The sequence below is a fragment of the Pituophis catenifer genome, unplaced genomic scaffold (assembly GCF_029215685.1).
Source record: "Pituophis catenifer annectens isolate HBS135680 unplaced genomic scaffold, rPitCat1.0.hap2 SCAF_2, whole genome shotgun sequence".
Taxonomy (NCBI): domain Eukaryota; kingdom Metazoa; phylum Chordata; class Lepidosauria; order Squamata; family Colubridae; genus Pituophis; species Pituophis catenifer.
In genome coordinates this window covers 239,255,204-239,267,400 of record NW_027256882.1, presented here as the reverse complement: position 1 = coordinate 239,267,400, position 12,197 = coordinate 239,255,204, and the positions used below count along the sequence as shown (strand labels likewise).

General features: G+C 34.5%; 1 protein-coding gene across 1 annotated transcript in view; it reads left to right on the top strand.

Annotated features, from left to right (window-relative positions):
• Positions 1 to 12,197, top strand: part of ADAMTS19 (ADAM metallopeptidase with thrombospondin type 1 motif 19) — a 94,247-nt gene that overhangs the window by 14,755 nt on the left and 67,295 nt on the right. The window contains exons 3-6 of the mRNA XM_070935679.1: positions 4,667 to 4,832; positions 6,839 to 7,011; positions 7,778 to 7,861; positions 9,902 to 10,059. Of these exons, the coding sequence (XP_070791780.1) occupies positions 4,667 to 4,832; positions 6,839 to 7,011; positions 7,778 to 7,861; positions 9,902 to 10,059 (581 nt within the window). The remainder of the gene's footprint in view (positions 1 to 4,666; positions 4,833 to 6,838; positions 7,012 to 7,777; positions 7,862 to 9,901; positions 10,060 to 12,197) is intronic.

The window sequence follows — 12,197 nt, the reverse complement described above, 5'->3', positions numbered from 1 at the left end:
GCAACTACAGGAAGAGAGTTTAGGGACTATTTAAGGGACACATACTTCATGTGCAGTTATGCCTCATTGTATTATCGACTAGTCCAGTAACTCTATATTCAACAGAATATATTACAGAATGTATTACAATTGTCAATAAAAATGGTCAATAAAGATTTATCTACAAAGGCACCAAAAATTGAATTCAAAAAGATGCCTGACTATTCTTTTCCTCTGCTAGGTGTATCATTTCTTATTTTGTTCTCCTTGAAAACTGTTGTGTTCTATGATCAGATGAACTGAAAGCTTTATCTCTTTATATTATAAAATGATGATGCATGTTTGAACAGTTTCTAAGTTCTTATTTATCTGTTTCTTAATTCTATTTATGGATAGGAAAACATCTCTATTTTATCTCTAGATAAAAAATCATTTGTGTAACATAAATAGGAAGACATCTGTTCCCCTCCCCAACATAAGGAAATATTTGTAATAAACTAACACACTCCATTCCATTGATAATGATAGGCTAAATCTCCAAACTACAAAACCTTATAAAAAGAGAGGCCAGGAACCTGTATGGCTGCCCATCCAAAGCAATTTAACAACTTTAGATGAATAAATATTATACTGTATATTTGACCTTTATTGATTATCTGGTATGTTTTAGTCCCAGCTTGGAAACAAACCAAGGAAGAAGAAAAAGTTTAATCCTTCTGATAGCACATTCTACCTGGTGCTGCCCTTGAAGACCACCAGGGAACTTTAACCAGTCCAGAATGCAGCAGTCCACACAATAATGAGATCCCATAGATTTGCCCATTTGTTGCATGAACTGCACTGGTTTCCAATTTCTTTCCAGATGTAATTTGAGATGCTGGTCATCTAATCTAAAAATATTAATAACAAAGGCAATATACAATAATGCAATTCAGTTAAAATTTTAAAAATTGATATTTTGACATTTTTTTCTCCCTTAAAAAATATACTTATCTACTGCATTAAAGTAGACCATATAGAAATAATACTTTTCATTTGTTCATAATTGTTCTGAGTGGCATGTTTTTTTCTTCCTCAGTTTAAAAATTATGTCTGGTGTTGTCTCTTTTTGTGATTACTATGGTTAGTTTAAACTATGGCTTAAACTAAACTACCAGTTGATGCACTGCCAAGCCACAATTACAGGATGATTTTATAAATTGTATGAATATTCATTTTCTTTGGTAGTCAAATGGAAAGCAATAGCTGTTTCCTGTCAGACTCACTAGACCATAATTTTGCAAATCTCCCCCCCCCCCCGCCCCATATGCAAAGGTAACACAAGGATTTTAAAGAACTCAACCCATTCAGTCATACATTTCAGGTATAGATTGTATGCAACTTTTGAAAGAAGAAAAACTATATTGCAATCATTAAGTAACAGAAAGGAAGCAAATATTCAAATAACTGAAGCTGAATTGACAATATCAGGTTAGTTAGGGAAAGTATGTATGAAGAATTTTGAGACAATATTATAAAATAGAGATTGCTAAAATACTTGCTTCATCTTCAACGTGTGACAAACTAGAAAAGGGATTAAAATTAATCAGAGTACTATGAACTTTAACACAACAGCAAAATAAATAATTATTTTCAAATAATTTTTTCCATTAAAAAATGCATACTTGCAAATCCCTACTATATGTGTCTTGTGTTCAGTCTGTTTACTCCTAGTATTATAGGCACAATTAACTGATGAAGAACAAGAAATAACACTAAAATACACACTAGAGTAAGTGGATGTGAATGTGAACGAAGCAGAAAGAAGGTTCAATTTACTGAGAAGAAAATTATATTATAAATTATTTCAAATACAGTAAAAGTTTGATTCAGTGGATTGCCTTAACCCTAACCTTAATGAACAAAATTTTATATTGAACATTACCTGAAAAGAATAAATTCCATTGTTCCTGAAGTATGCTGGAGAATTAATTTGACGTATATCATTTGTGATAATTTAGGTCATTTAAATGATTGAATAATTTTTTGATCATTTTCATCTATTTTCATCATTTGTATAATTATAGAGCAGTAGCAATGAAATAATTTGATATAGATGATGTAATTTGACAGATGACATAAAAATATCAGTTATATAATTAGATGAATGACATAAATTAGGTCAATGAAATACATTTGAATTAAATGGACATCCATTTCTTCTAAATGGAGTTTTATGGTACAATATATAAAAGATGTAATTTGAGAGATCTATAATATAGAATAGCAGATGTATCTGAATACTATTTTTGTTTGATTTCATTCATTTACACTTCCTGACTCTTAAAAGTAAATTGGAGTACATTTACATATTAAAATCCTCATTTCTTATGGTTTTGTAACCCACTTTTGCAGCTTAAAAAAGAAGATGTGAATGTTAGAAGAAAGTTTAAACAGAAATGAACCAGACAGTCCTGGTTGTAGGAGAATTGTCTGAATAGACTGCATATATTCTTGTATTTATGGTGGCTTCATTTAATACAAACTTTGGGATGGATTGAATTTATTGTGTGTAGTCAGTGGAAAATTTCTCAGTCTTTTAAGGAGGGAGTTAATATGGATAAGATACAATGCATTATCTTTATTCAAGAATATGGGAAAAGACATGATCAGATGGACAGAACGTTTGCAAATGCAATACAGCAAGTACTTCAGGAAGAATAGTTAATGAAATACAGAGGTACTCATTACCATTTATGTGTAGTTTCTTTAGTCTTCTCAAATGTTACAGAGCAGCATTTTTGCTTTTATTATATAATCTGAGGAAAGTTGGCTGAATCTTGACTATTTCATTAGAGTTTATGGTTTGTGTTCACTCTATGTCTTCTGGGTGCTTTGTTTGGAATGATTTAGAGAAACATGAATGCCTGTTTTGCTACTGCCGTAACATTATGAATGGAGATAGGTAGATAGAAAGATAAATACGGATCTTAAATGTGATTTTACTGGTTTTTTAAAGAACATCTGGGGAAATATAGCATCAACCATGACTATGTTAACACAGTTAAATTTTACAGTTTATCTTTTTCTTCATTAGTAAGTTGCCATATGCAATGTTTCCTTTTTAAGTAAATTTTTCCCCTTTAAGTAAAAACAAGAAGACATCTTTTTCTCTATAACATGTGTTTTATCTTTGTTATTTATAATGTTAAAGTATTCATTACTTTCCAGTGATTCCATCAGATACTGAGACTGAGATCAGTGATTTGTCAGAGGCCACCCAGTGAGTTTTGAGCAGGAATTTGAACCTGAATCTTCCTTGTGCAAACTCAGCTATATCAAATACCAGTTGGATTAATAGAAAATGCCCAGATAAAAGAACTAAAAGCATTAATAGTCAGGAGAATCTTCTACAAGTAGAAAGAGTAAAACATGTTAAGTTTCTTTTCATTATATAAAAAAGAAGAAGACAATAAGCTGTATAATGTGGAGAAAATGGATACAGAGGTTTTTCTCTCTTTTACATTTATTGAAAAGTAATGGTTAGTAGAAAATTCAAAGCAAAACCATCTTCAGATATTTAATTAACGCATAGTATTTGCTACTACAAGAGTTGGTAATGGCCAACTCAACAGTAGTTTACATAATTTTAAAAAGATTTTGTTTAAAATCATAAAGCAGGAGTCTATACCTCTGATCATAAAATACTGGGGAAATGACAAGGGAGCAATTCCCTGCATGTCCTGTTAGTGACCTTACTGGGGCCTCTGGTTGGTGTTGATGTTGATACTAAGGTACTACAATGGGCTGTATTTACATACAATCCAGTTTGTAACATTATAAGAATTATTACTGGAAATGAATGGATCTCTCCCCCCCCTCTCTCTCTCGTTAAGATTTCAGATTTTTATGTAAAAATGTATTCTACAACTGCATATTTTGCCTTGGGAATCAAAAATATACATATATTGAGTTAGTTTAAAAACCCAATAAGATACCTCCCCACCCCATTATTTGGGTGTGGATAGGTGCTATATTAGCAGAAACTTTATCACATTCTATAACCTTGCAATTATTTTGATATCAGGAGCTCAGTGTGTTTTAGGTTACAACTATGGTGTTAGTACTTTTTTACCATCAGTAGAGAAATTTTCAAGTTTAAAATCCCATATAAACAAATTAAATGTAATTAAAGTTCACCGAAATTTGCACTGATTTTCCTCATATAAAGATTATTTCTATATGGAAAGTATCATTTGAGAAAGGTTTTCTCTCTCTCTCCCTCTCTCCCTCTCTCCCCCCTCTCTCTTTCCCTTCCTCCCTCCCTCCCCCTCCCTCCCTCTGTGTATCTATGTGTGTGTCTATACATAAATCCAGAAATTTGAGGTGTGTTACTCTTTAGAAAAATGTTGAGCTGCTTTCTTAATTGATTTCTTTTTCAAAACATTAAGCACATTTAATACATAACACATTTCTTGAAAAGAAGTGAAACTCTTTAGTGTTTTGAAATGAAGGAGTTAATATTTTCATATTTTCCTAAAAGCTACGGCACCTGATTTTGCTGGATCAGCTCGTAAAACAGAACAATCCCAACATAGTGTCATTTAGTAGAGTGTAGATACAATTCTTAAAACATAGTTCTAAATATATTATTTTCTATATAGCATGACAAAATCTTGTTAATCTGTTGTTTTTGTTTTTCCTGCAGATTGGTTTTTTGCAGATGAACGACGACTTTATATTTATTGAGCCGTTCAATCATAGTTTGGCTGTGATTGGTCAAGCGCATCGGGTATGCAGACATAAAAGATCCATACATGAAAGACCCTCTGAAAAATCGACCTCTCATAGTCAATACTGTGGTGTTTTTTCTGGTAATGTAATTTCTATTAATATATTTTAATTTAATATGTATTTTATGTAAATCTTCATCTCTCACTGTTCTGTTTGTCTGACTCCTTTTACGGGAGTTTCCTATTACCTTCTCCTAAAATCAGTCTTCTCCAGCTTGGTGCCTTCCATAAGTGGAGAACTTCAACTTTCAAGATTGCAAATAAGCATATTTACCATTAATTCTGGGAATATTTGATGAGTACCAGGCTGAGAATTCTGATCTACTAGTAGAAAGTTAAACAAAACTTCATTTATTTCAGTAATGGTTATTTAGATCTGTTTTGTTAAGCATATTCAAGTAAAGTTACTGAAATTTGCCATCACAGTACATCATTTTCCTCCATTTATAAACAAAGGATAACACTTATTTTACTTGGAATTAAAGTTAACTGAAGATAGTAAGACAACCAAGCAATGTTGTGCCAGGATTTTAATAGAACAAATTATTAGCTAACTCCCTTTTGGAATGGGACTCTTGTTTTCTGATTTTACAACTTTCTTCTGGTCAAGATGATTTTCCTTGAGGTTTTCAAGTTGTGTTTATCAGTTAAAATAAATGCTCGCAACCTGAATAGGACTTGTGTTATCTAATTGTAGTTCTTTGAAACCTATCTTTACTAGTCTTATATTTTGCAATTTGTTTACAGATCAGTACAACTATGTAAAGCTATGATGATTAATTAACTCAGATATGTCCTGTAATGAGGCTATCTAAGATAAACAAAATAAAAACATTTTTTCACATTCTATTATATTATTCTAATATAATATATTATATTACACTTACACTTGTGTTGTCATTTGTACCATTACCAGCAATATTTGAGAAAACTTCTGACCCAAAATCTAAACGAGTTGTTACTAAATAATAAATTAGTAATTGGCTCTATACTACACTTTTTGTATGGAATTCAAAGTTGCTCCATTTTAAAAATACTTTATTTGAAAAAGCTTGGTCCTGAGCTATAATAATTTAAAACAGAGGTGTCAAACTCAGATCCGGGGGCCGGATCTGGCTCATGGGGTGCTTAGATCTGGCCCATGGGTCTGTCCTGGAAACAGCGAAGGACCGGCCATGGTCCAGCTGCGTGAGGCCCTCCCTAGCTCTGTTTTTGCTGACAGAGGGTTGCAGGAGGCTGTTGCAGCCAAAAACGGATCTCGGGACCCTGTTTCTCCAGCAGAGCGCTCGGGCCTCGACAGGCAGGCCCGACACAAGTGATGTTGAACTGGCCACGTCCATCCCAACCATGCCCACCCCGGTCTCCCAAGGTCAAACACAACCCTGATGCGGCCCTCAATGAAATTGAGTTTGACACTTCTGATTTAAAATAATATAATGTTCCATGCTTAAATGTAATTTTAAACTTGGCCCTCCTTGGGTTTGTCAGTGTATAAGAGGGTCATGAGTTGGAATAGACATGGCAACAGGTCAGCCAATGGGGACTGTTTGGTGACACAGACAGTTTGGAGCCTGGGCGTGGCTTAGCTTTACGGTTGGCAACAGGTCAGCCAATTTAAAATAATATAATGTTCCATGCTTAAATGTAATTTTAAACTTGGCCCTCCTTGGGTTTGTCAGTGTATAAGAGGGTCATGAGTTGGAATAGACATGGCAACAGGTCAGCCAATGGGGACTGTTTGGTGACACAGACAGTTTGAAGCCTGGGCGTGGCTTAGCTTTACGGTTGGCAACAGGTCAGCCAATGGGAACTGTTTGCTGACTCAGACAGTTTGGAGCCTGGGAGTTAAAAGAGTTGGTTTGTCCTTGCATTGTTGCTTCTCTGTATATATAGCTTCTGTGATTATTGATTCTGTATTTCTGGATTCTGAGTTCTGGTTCTGGCTTCTGCTGTATGGTATTGTATATAAAGAAGTTTCTTTTATAAATGAATCCTGCTGAATACTTGTGTGCTGGTTGGATTGCTGCAAACTCTAACAGGGTATTATTCCACTATTCCGGCTACTAATTCTATTGTTTCTATTGCAGAGAAAAGGAGAGTCAGGGGTCAAAAAGGCACAGAAAATGGACGAGGAAAGAGATACTCCTATAAATTACCTCAAGAATATAACGTGGAGACTGTAGTGATTGCAGATCCAACAATGGTTTCTTATCATGGAGCAGATGCTGCTAGGAGATTTATTTTAACTATTTTAAATATGGTAAGAAAATATAGATCTTTTCAGCAAAATAATACTTTAAAGTTTAAATACAACTTACTTAAAATAGAGAATATAGCCTAATAATGAGCTAGTAGCAGAGGTGGGCTGCTGCCAGTTCGGACCAGTTTGGGTGAACCGGTAGTTCCGACCAGTGACTGGGCTATCCCATCCTATATAATTGCTGTTTTTTCGATGCCGTGTGCATGCTCACATTTTTGATTCTGGGCGAATCATTTGTTACAGCCCACTTCTGGTTAGGAGGATTAGAAAAGAGGAAAAATCATAGCTGGTACTTTTACATTGACACTAAGACAAGATCCAGCACAAAGTCATCATCTCATAAAGTCCACTGTTAGTTTGGAATGTATAGATCATAAAAAATAGCCAGTTTTTTCTCCTACTATCCTGACTCATTATTATTGCCATGTATATTGAGAAAAAATTGAATTCAGTATCTTATTCTACTATTGCAAATATAAAATACTATATATTGTTTGATAAGAATATAATGAAACTGAACTGAGGTGCCAATGATGCTAAGGTCTCACTGCCAACAGACTGAGTATATGAAGAAAATATTACAAACATAAACTATACATGTTTTTTGTAGAATCCTCTGTGTCCTGAATAGATTGTCATGTTGTAATTATTTGGGAAAACATTGAAAACAACTCAGTAATCCACAGAATTTTAAGAAGATGCCTCAAACAATCTGTGATTTGTCATATTATTAATTTTTACATTACTGTATTTCTTTTGTTTTCAGGTATTTAATCTTTTCCAGCACAAGAGCCTTGGCGTTCAAATGAATCTTCGGGTGACCAAGCTTGTTCTGCTTCATGACACTCCAGTAAGAAAGTACTGCATTTATCTCTTCCATGTACACTAAAAAAGGCGAAGATTGATAGAAGAATCTGCAATTGGCAGTGGCCTAAAATAAAAGTGAAACCGAAGGGAAAATCATAGATTGCTGACCTTTCCTAAAGAATAAAAACACTGCTTTGCTTTTAAGCAATTTCAGAGAGGGTCAAAAGGGGGAAAATTTCATAGCATGGCTGCATTTCCCAGAACCTGATACAGTATCGGTGTTGAACAGTAACCTTTACATCACTGTTTGACCCATCTTTCATATATAATAATTTAAACCAGTCAATTCTCATTTTGAGTTAGCTTTTTTCCCCTGTTCTCATTGATGGAATAATATATCAATTACAGCTGTACAAAACCATCCAATTTAGCTAATGCTCCAGAAACAGTTCCTTCTTTCTTGGGGCCCTACAGGGTTAGTCTGTTATGATTTACTTGCAAGTTCCAAAGTGTGATTTAAGAAAGGTGAACTCCATTCCTGTTGTCAATGTATTTTTGTATATATTTTTTTAACTTTTTCTTTCAGGGATGTGGGCTCTCCCCACATCCTTTTTTTTTTTTTTAATTCTTGGAAGACTTCCTTTTTATTTTCTCTCTAGGGAAACTTTGTACAAGATAGGGTTAAGTCTAAGACTAATTCCACTGCTTGACCATGCAGACATGGTAGGGATGGGGGTGGGTAGAAAAGGTTGTTTGCATAAGGAGAAAATATGTTTCTTCCCTGAAGTTTATCTTGATGCTTTGCAGGCCACCTTTTCAGGTGATAGCAACCTGAAGCTGGATTGTGACCCTTTCACTAGTTGCCAGGAAGAAACATTAGAAATTATTTGAATGAAAGCTCTGAAGAGATTTACTGCAGCTAGATTGAACAAAGTAAATGCAGAGAAAGAGGCTTGATTGTGAACTTTCGACCCTTTCAACCATTCAAAATGCCCCAGTCACAGCAATCTAATGCTTAAATATATTCAACTGATTTTATTTTTATTTTTATAATACTAAATGGAAGGACTATTCCATTTTAAATGTATTTGAGCATTCTATTATGACATGACACTTTCGTTTGGATAGGCATCCAACAGGTAATATTATTAGTTGCCTGTCTGCTGAAACAAACACAAATTCTTTTGAATTTCGAACAAATACACTTACATCTATTATATAAAATATAATAATATAAAAGCCAGTTTTCTATGGGGATTCTTTAGTCATCCAGGTCATTGTTGTCCCAAAGGTGCTTTTTCAAGAGGCAACTGGACTTTCTGGTTTTTCTTTGAATACATTTCACTTTTTATCCAAGAAACTTCTTCAGCTCTGACTGGATGGTGATGAATCTATAAATCCTTTCATTCCCCACCATCTAATCAGAGCTGAGAAAGCTTCTTGGATAAGAAGTGAAACGTCTTCAAAGAAAAACCAGAAAGTCCAGTTGCCTCTTGAAAAAACACCTTTGGGATAAAAGTCAATTTGACAGAGTGGTTAAGGTGCTCGACTAAAAACCAGGGGACAATCAGTTCTGTTTCTTCCTTAAGCAAGATGCTAGATGAACAACTTTGGGGCCAGTCACTCTATTTTAGGCATAATGCCACTCAACAATAACCCAATAATCTCTTGGGTTTACAAAATAAATATAATTAATATATTTAGGTTAAATTAATGAACTAATACATTAAGGTTAAACAGTCTTCTAAATAGTTTGATTCTGTTGATCAAGATATGCTCAGCAAATCAAAATATTTCAACAATAGAAAATTTAAACACATAGGATTTATATTTACCTAACTTTATATCGATATTCTTGGGTCTTCTGACTCTTGGAATTTTCTACCAGAATTCTGAGAATTCTCAGAACTCCAAAACATCTAAAGGAAACGATATAGTAAAAGACTGGAGAAGAAAATAGTATTGTTGTGAATGCAATACAACAATATTGTTTCTGAAACTTTGTTCCAAACGTTTTTGGAAGTTTTGTTGCAAAAAATATTTTCATTTAAGGGATATTATCTTAAACTATTATAATTTTCAGGCAGAGATGTATATTGGACATCATGGTGAAAAAATGCTGGAGAGCTTTTGCAAATGGCAACATGAAGAATTTGGTAAAAAAAATGACATACATTTAGAAATGTCAACAAGCTGGAATGAAAATGTGTCACCAGTGGATGCAGCTGTATTAATCACCAGGTACATTGCAATTTTTCCACTTGTATATTAGTGATTCTGAAGCTCATACTAAAATTTTAGGCACTCTGTTCCAGTGAAATCTTTCTACAGACAAAACTGCTTCTGTCAATAGATTAGGGAGGGATAATTCCCCCCTCTCCCCTTCTATATTTTCACTGCATGGATTTGGTGAAGATCATTTTGGAGCGGAAATTTCATTACATCTGATTTGTTTGTTAGTCACCGTTTTCATTTATTTTGCCTGAGGGGGCAACTTTTTTCTTCAATTAACTGATTCCAGATGAGAATTCTGAATATCTTAGTTTTGTGTACTTTGTGTACTTTGCAGTACTTTTTTATTTGCCTGTTTTCTATCTGTATTATTTCATTATTTGCATTATTTATTTATTTATGTAAAATGCTTATAACCTGCTCCTATCTAGAGGAGTTATCTAGTTATACACACAGCAAGACACAAAATAGAAATACAGTACATAATAATAAACTCCAAAATTAATTATAGAGGGATGAACACCTAGGACCACTGCAGTCCAAAGGCTTTCTGAAAAATATAACCTTGCTTACAGAATGTTAACCTGGGGACTGAATCCACCTCAAGGGAGAGAGAGTTCCATAAAATGCTAGAGTCTTGGCAGCTAACACAACCAAAAATAATTCTGCCATGAAAAATTCTCACAGTGTTCTCTAACATGATGTATTGAGATGAAAAGGATTACAAGAATTTCAGCAGCTGAATTATTTCAGTTTAGAAGTAATGTGTACTCAAATATAGGACATACTTTGTTTCTTTGCAATAGTTTTTTTTTTTTAACCAGCAGAAAGGCAGTTATTTTACTGATAAAGAAAAGATTTACAAGTAACTGTGTTTAAAACTGCTTCTTAAAACCTCAGTCTGTGAACTGATCACTACTTGGTCATATCTTGCAATAAAGAGCTTTTATTTTCAGTCTCTCCTCTATACCATTTGCCTGCACCAAGACCACTGTTGTAGTGATTTTCCTTCATCTCAAGGGAATCCATATCTTGTATATATAAGTGATGGTTGGTTTAATTGGATACTTCTAATTCTTGAGGTCAGATCAGAGCTAAATCCACAAGTAGCTATTCTTGCACACATTCGATTATCAGAACCATCTCTTAGTCATAAGCACTTGCCACATAACACCCGAGATATAACAAGACATACCAAAAAAATCTGTATAGTGGACAGGGTAGTACCTGATACAGCAGAATAGAAGGGAAAGAATTGGAGAAAATCACAAAATATAAAGACCTATAGATGTAGATTGATTGTGGCAGAAGAAAACAAAGATAGCACCAATAGTAATAGGTGCCTTAGGTGCAATCCCAAACCACCTGGAGCATCATTTGAACACTAACAGCATTGACAAAATCACTATCAGTCAATTGGAAAAGGCAACTCTCATCCTAAAACAATATCTTTAATACCCTCAAACAACATCTGCCTATCTCAAGTCCTTGGAAAAGATACGATAGGCAGACAAAAATGCCAAATTCAATCTGAACATCTGGATGACTGTGTGACAAACAATAATAAAAATATGTATGATGCCTGGATAATCATAAGTTCAGTCTGAGTCATTGATATATAATTTAATAGTCTCTAGGTCTCATAGACCGTAGGCTTTTACTAGTTGAAATGTATTTACACATTCAAGCTTTTAAAATTTTCAATAAAGCATTATACCTGGCCTGATTTTAAGTTAGTAGGACAGATGACAGTGGAATGTCTCAGTGTCTCTGGAACCACCTGTCCCGAAGCCAAGTCATGCACCACACACACAAGGGCAACGGCAAACACAACTTGGTTTAATCACAGATAAGCGGTAGCTTACAGGAAACGCTGGGGCTGTGAATATAGCTCAAATTCGGAGTTGGCTATATGATGGCTTTATTGGCCTCGGGATCTGTTGCAGCTGTAGTGCATTCGAATCAGTCGCTCACTCCCTCCTCCCGTGAAGCTGCGGGCGCGGGTGTATGATGTCATCGGCTTCGCTCCTCCGACCGCTTGTCGTCCGAATGTGTCAGGTATGCTTCCTTCAAAGTCCAGGAAAGAATGACTCCAACTCCATTGTTTATAGAGAAAGGTACTTTTACTAGAAAATGAAGTGAACGCA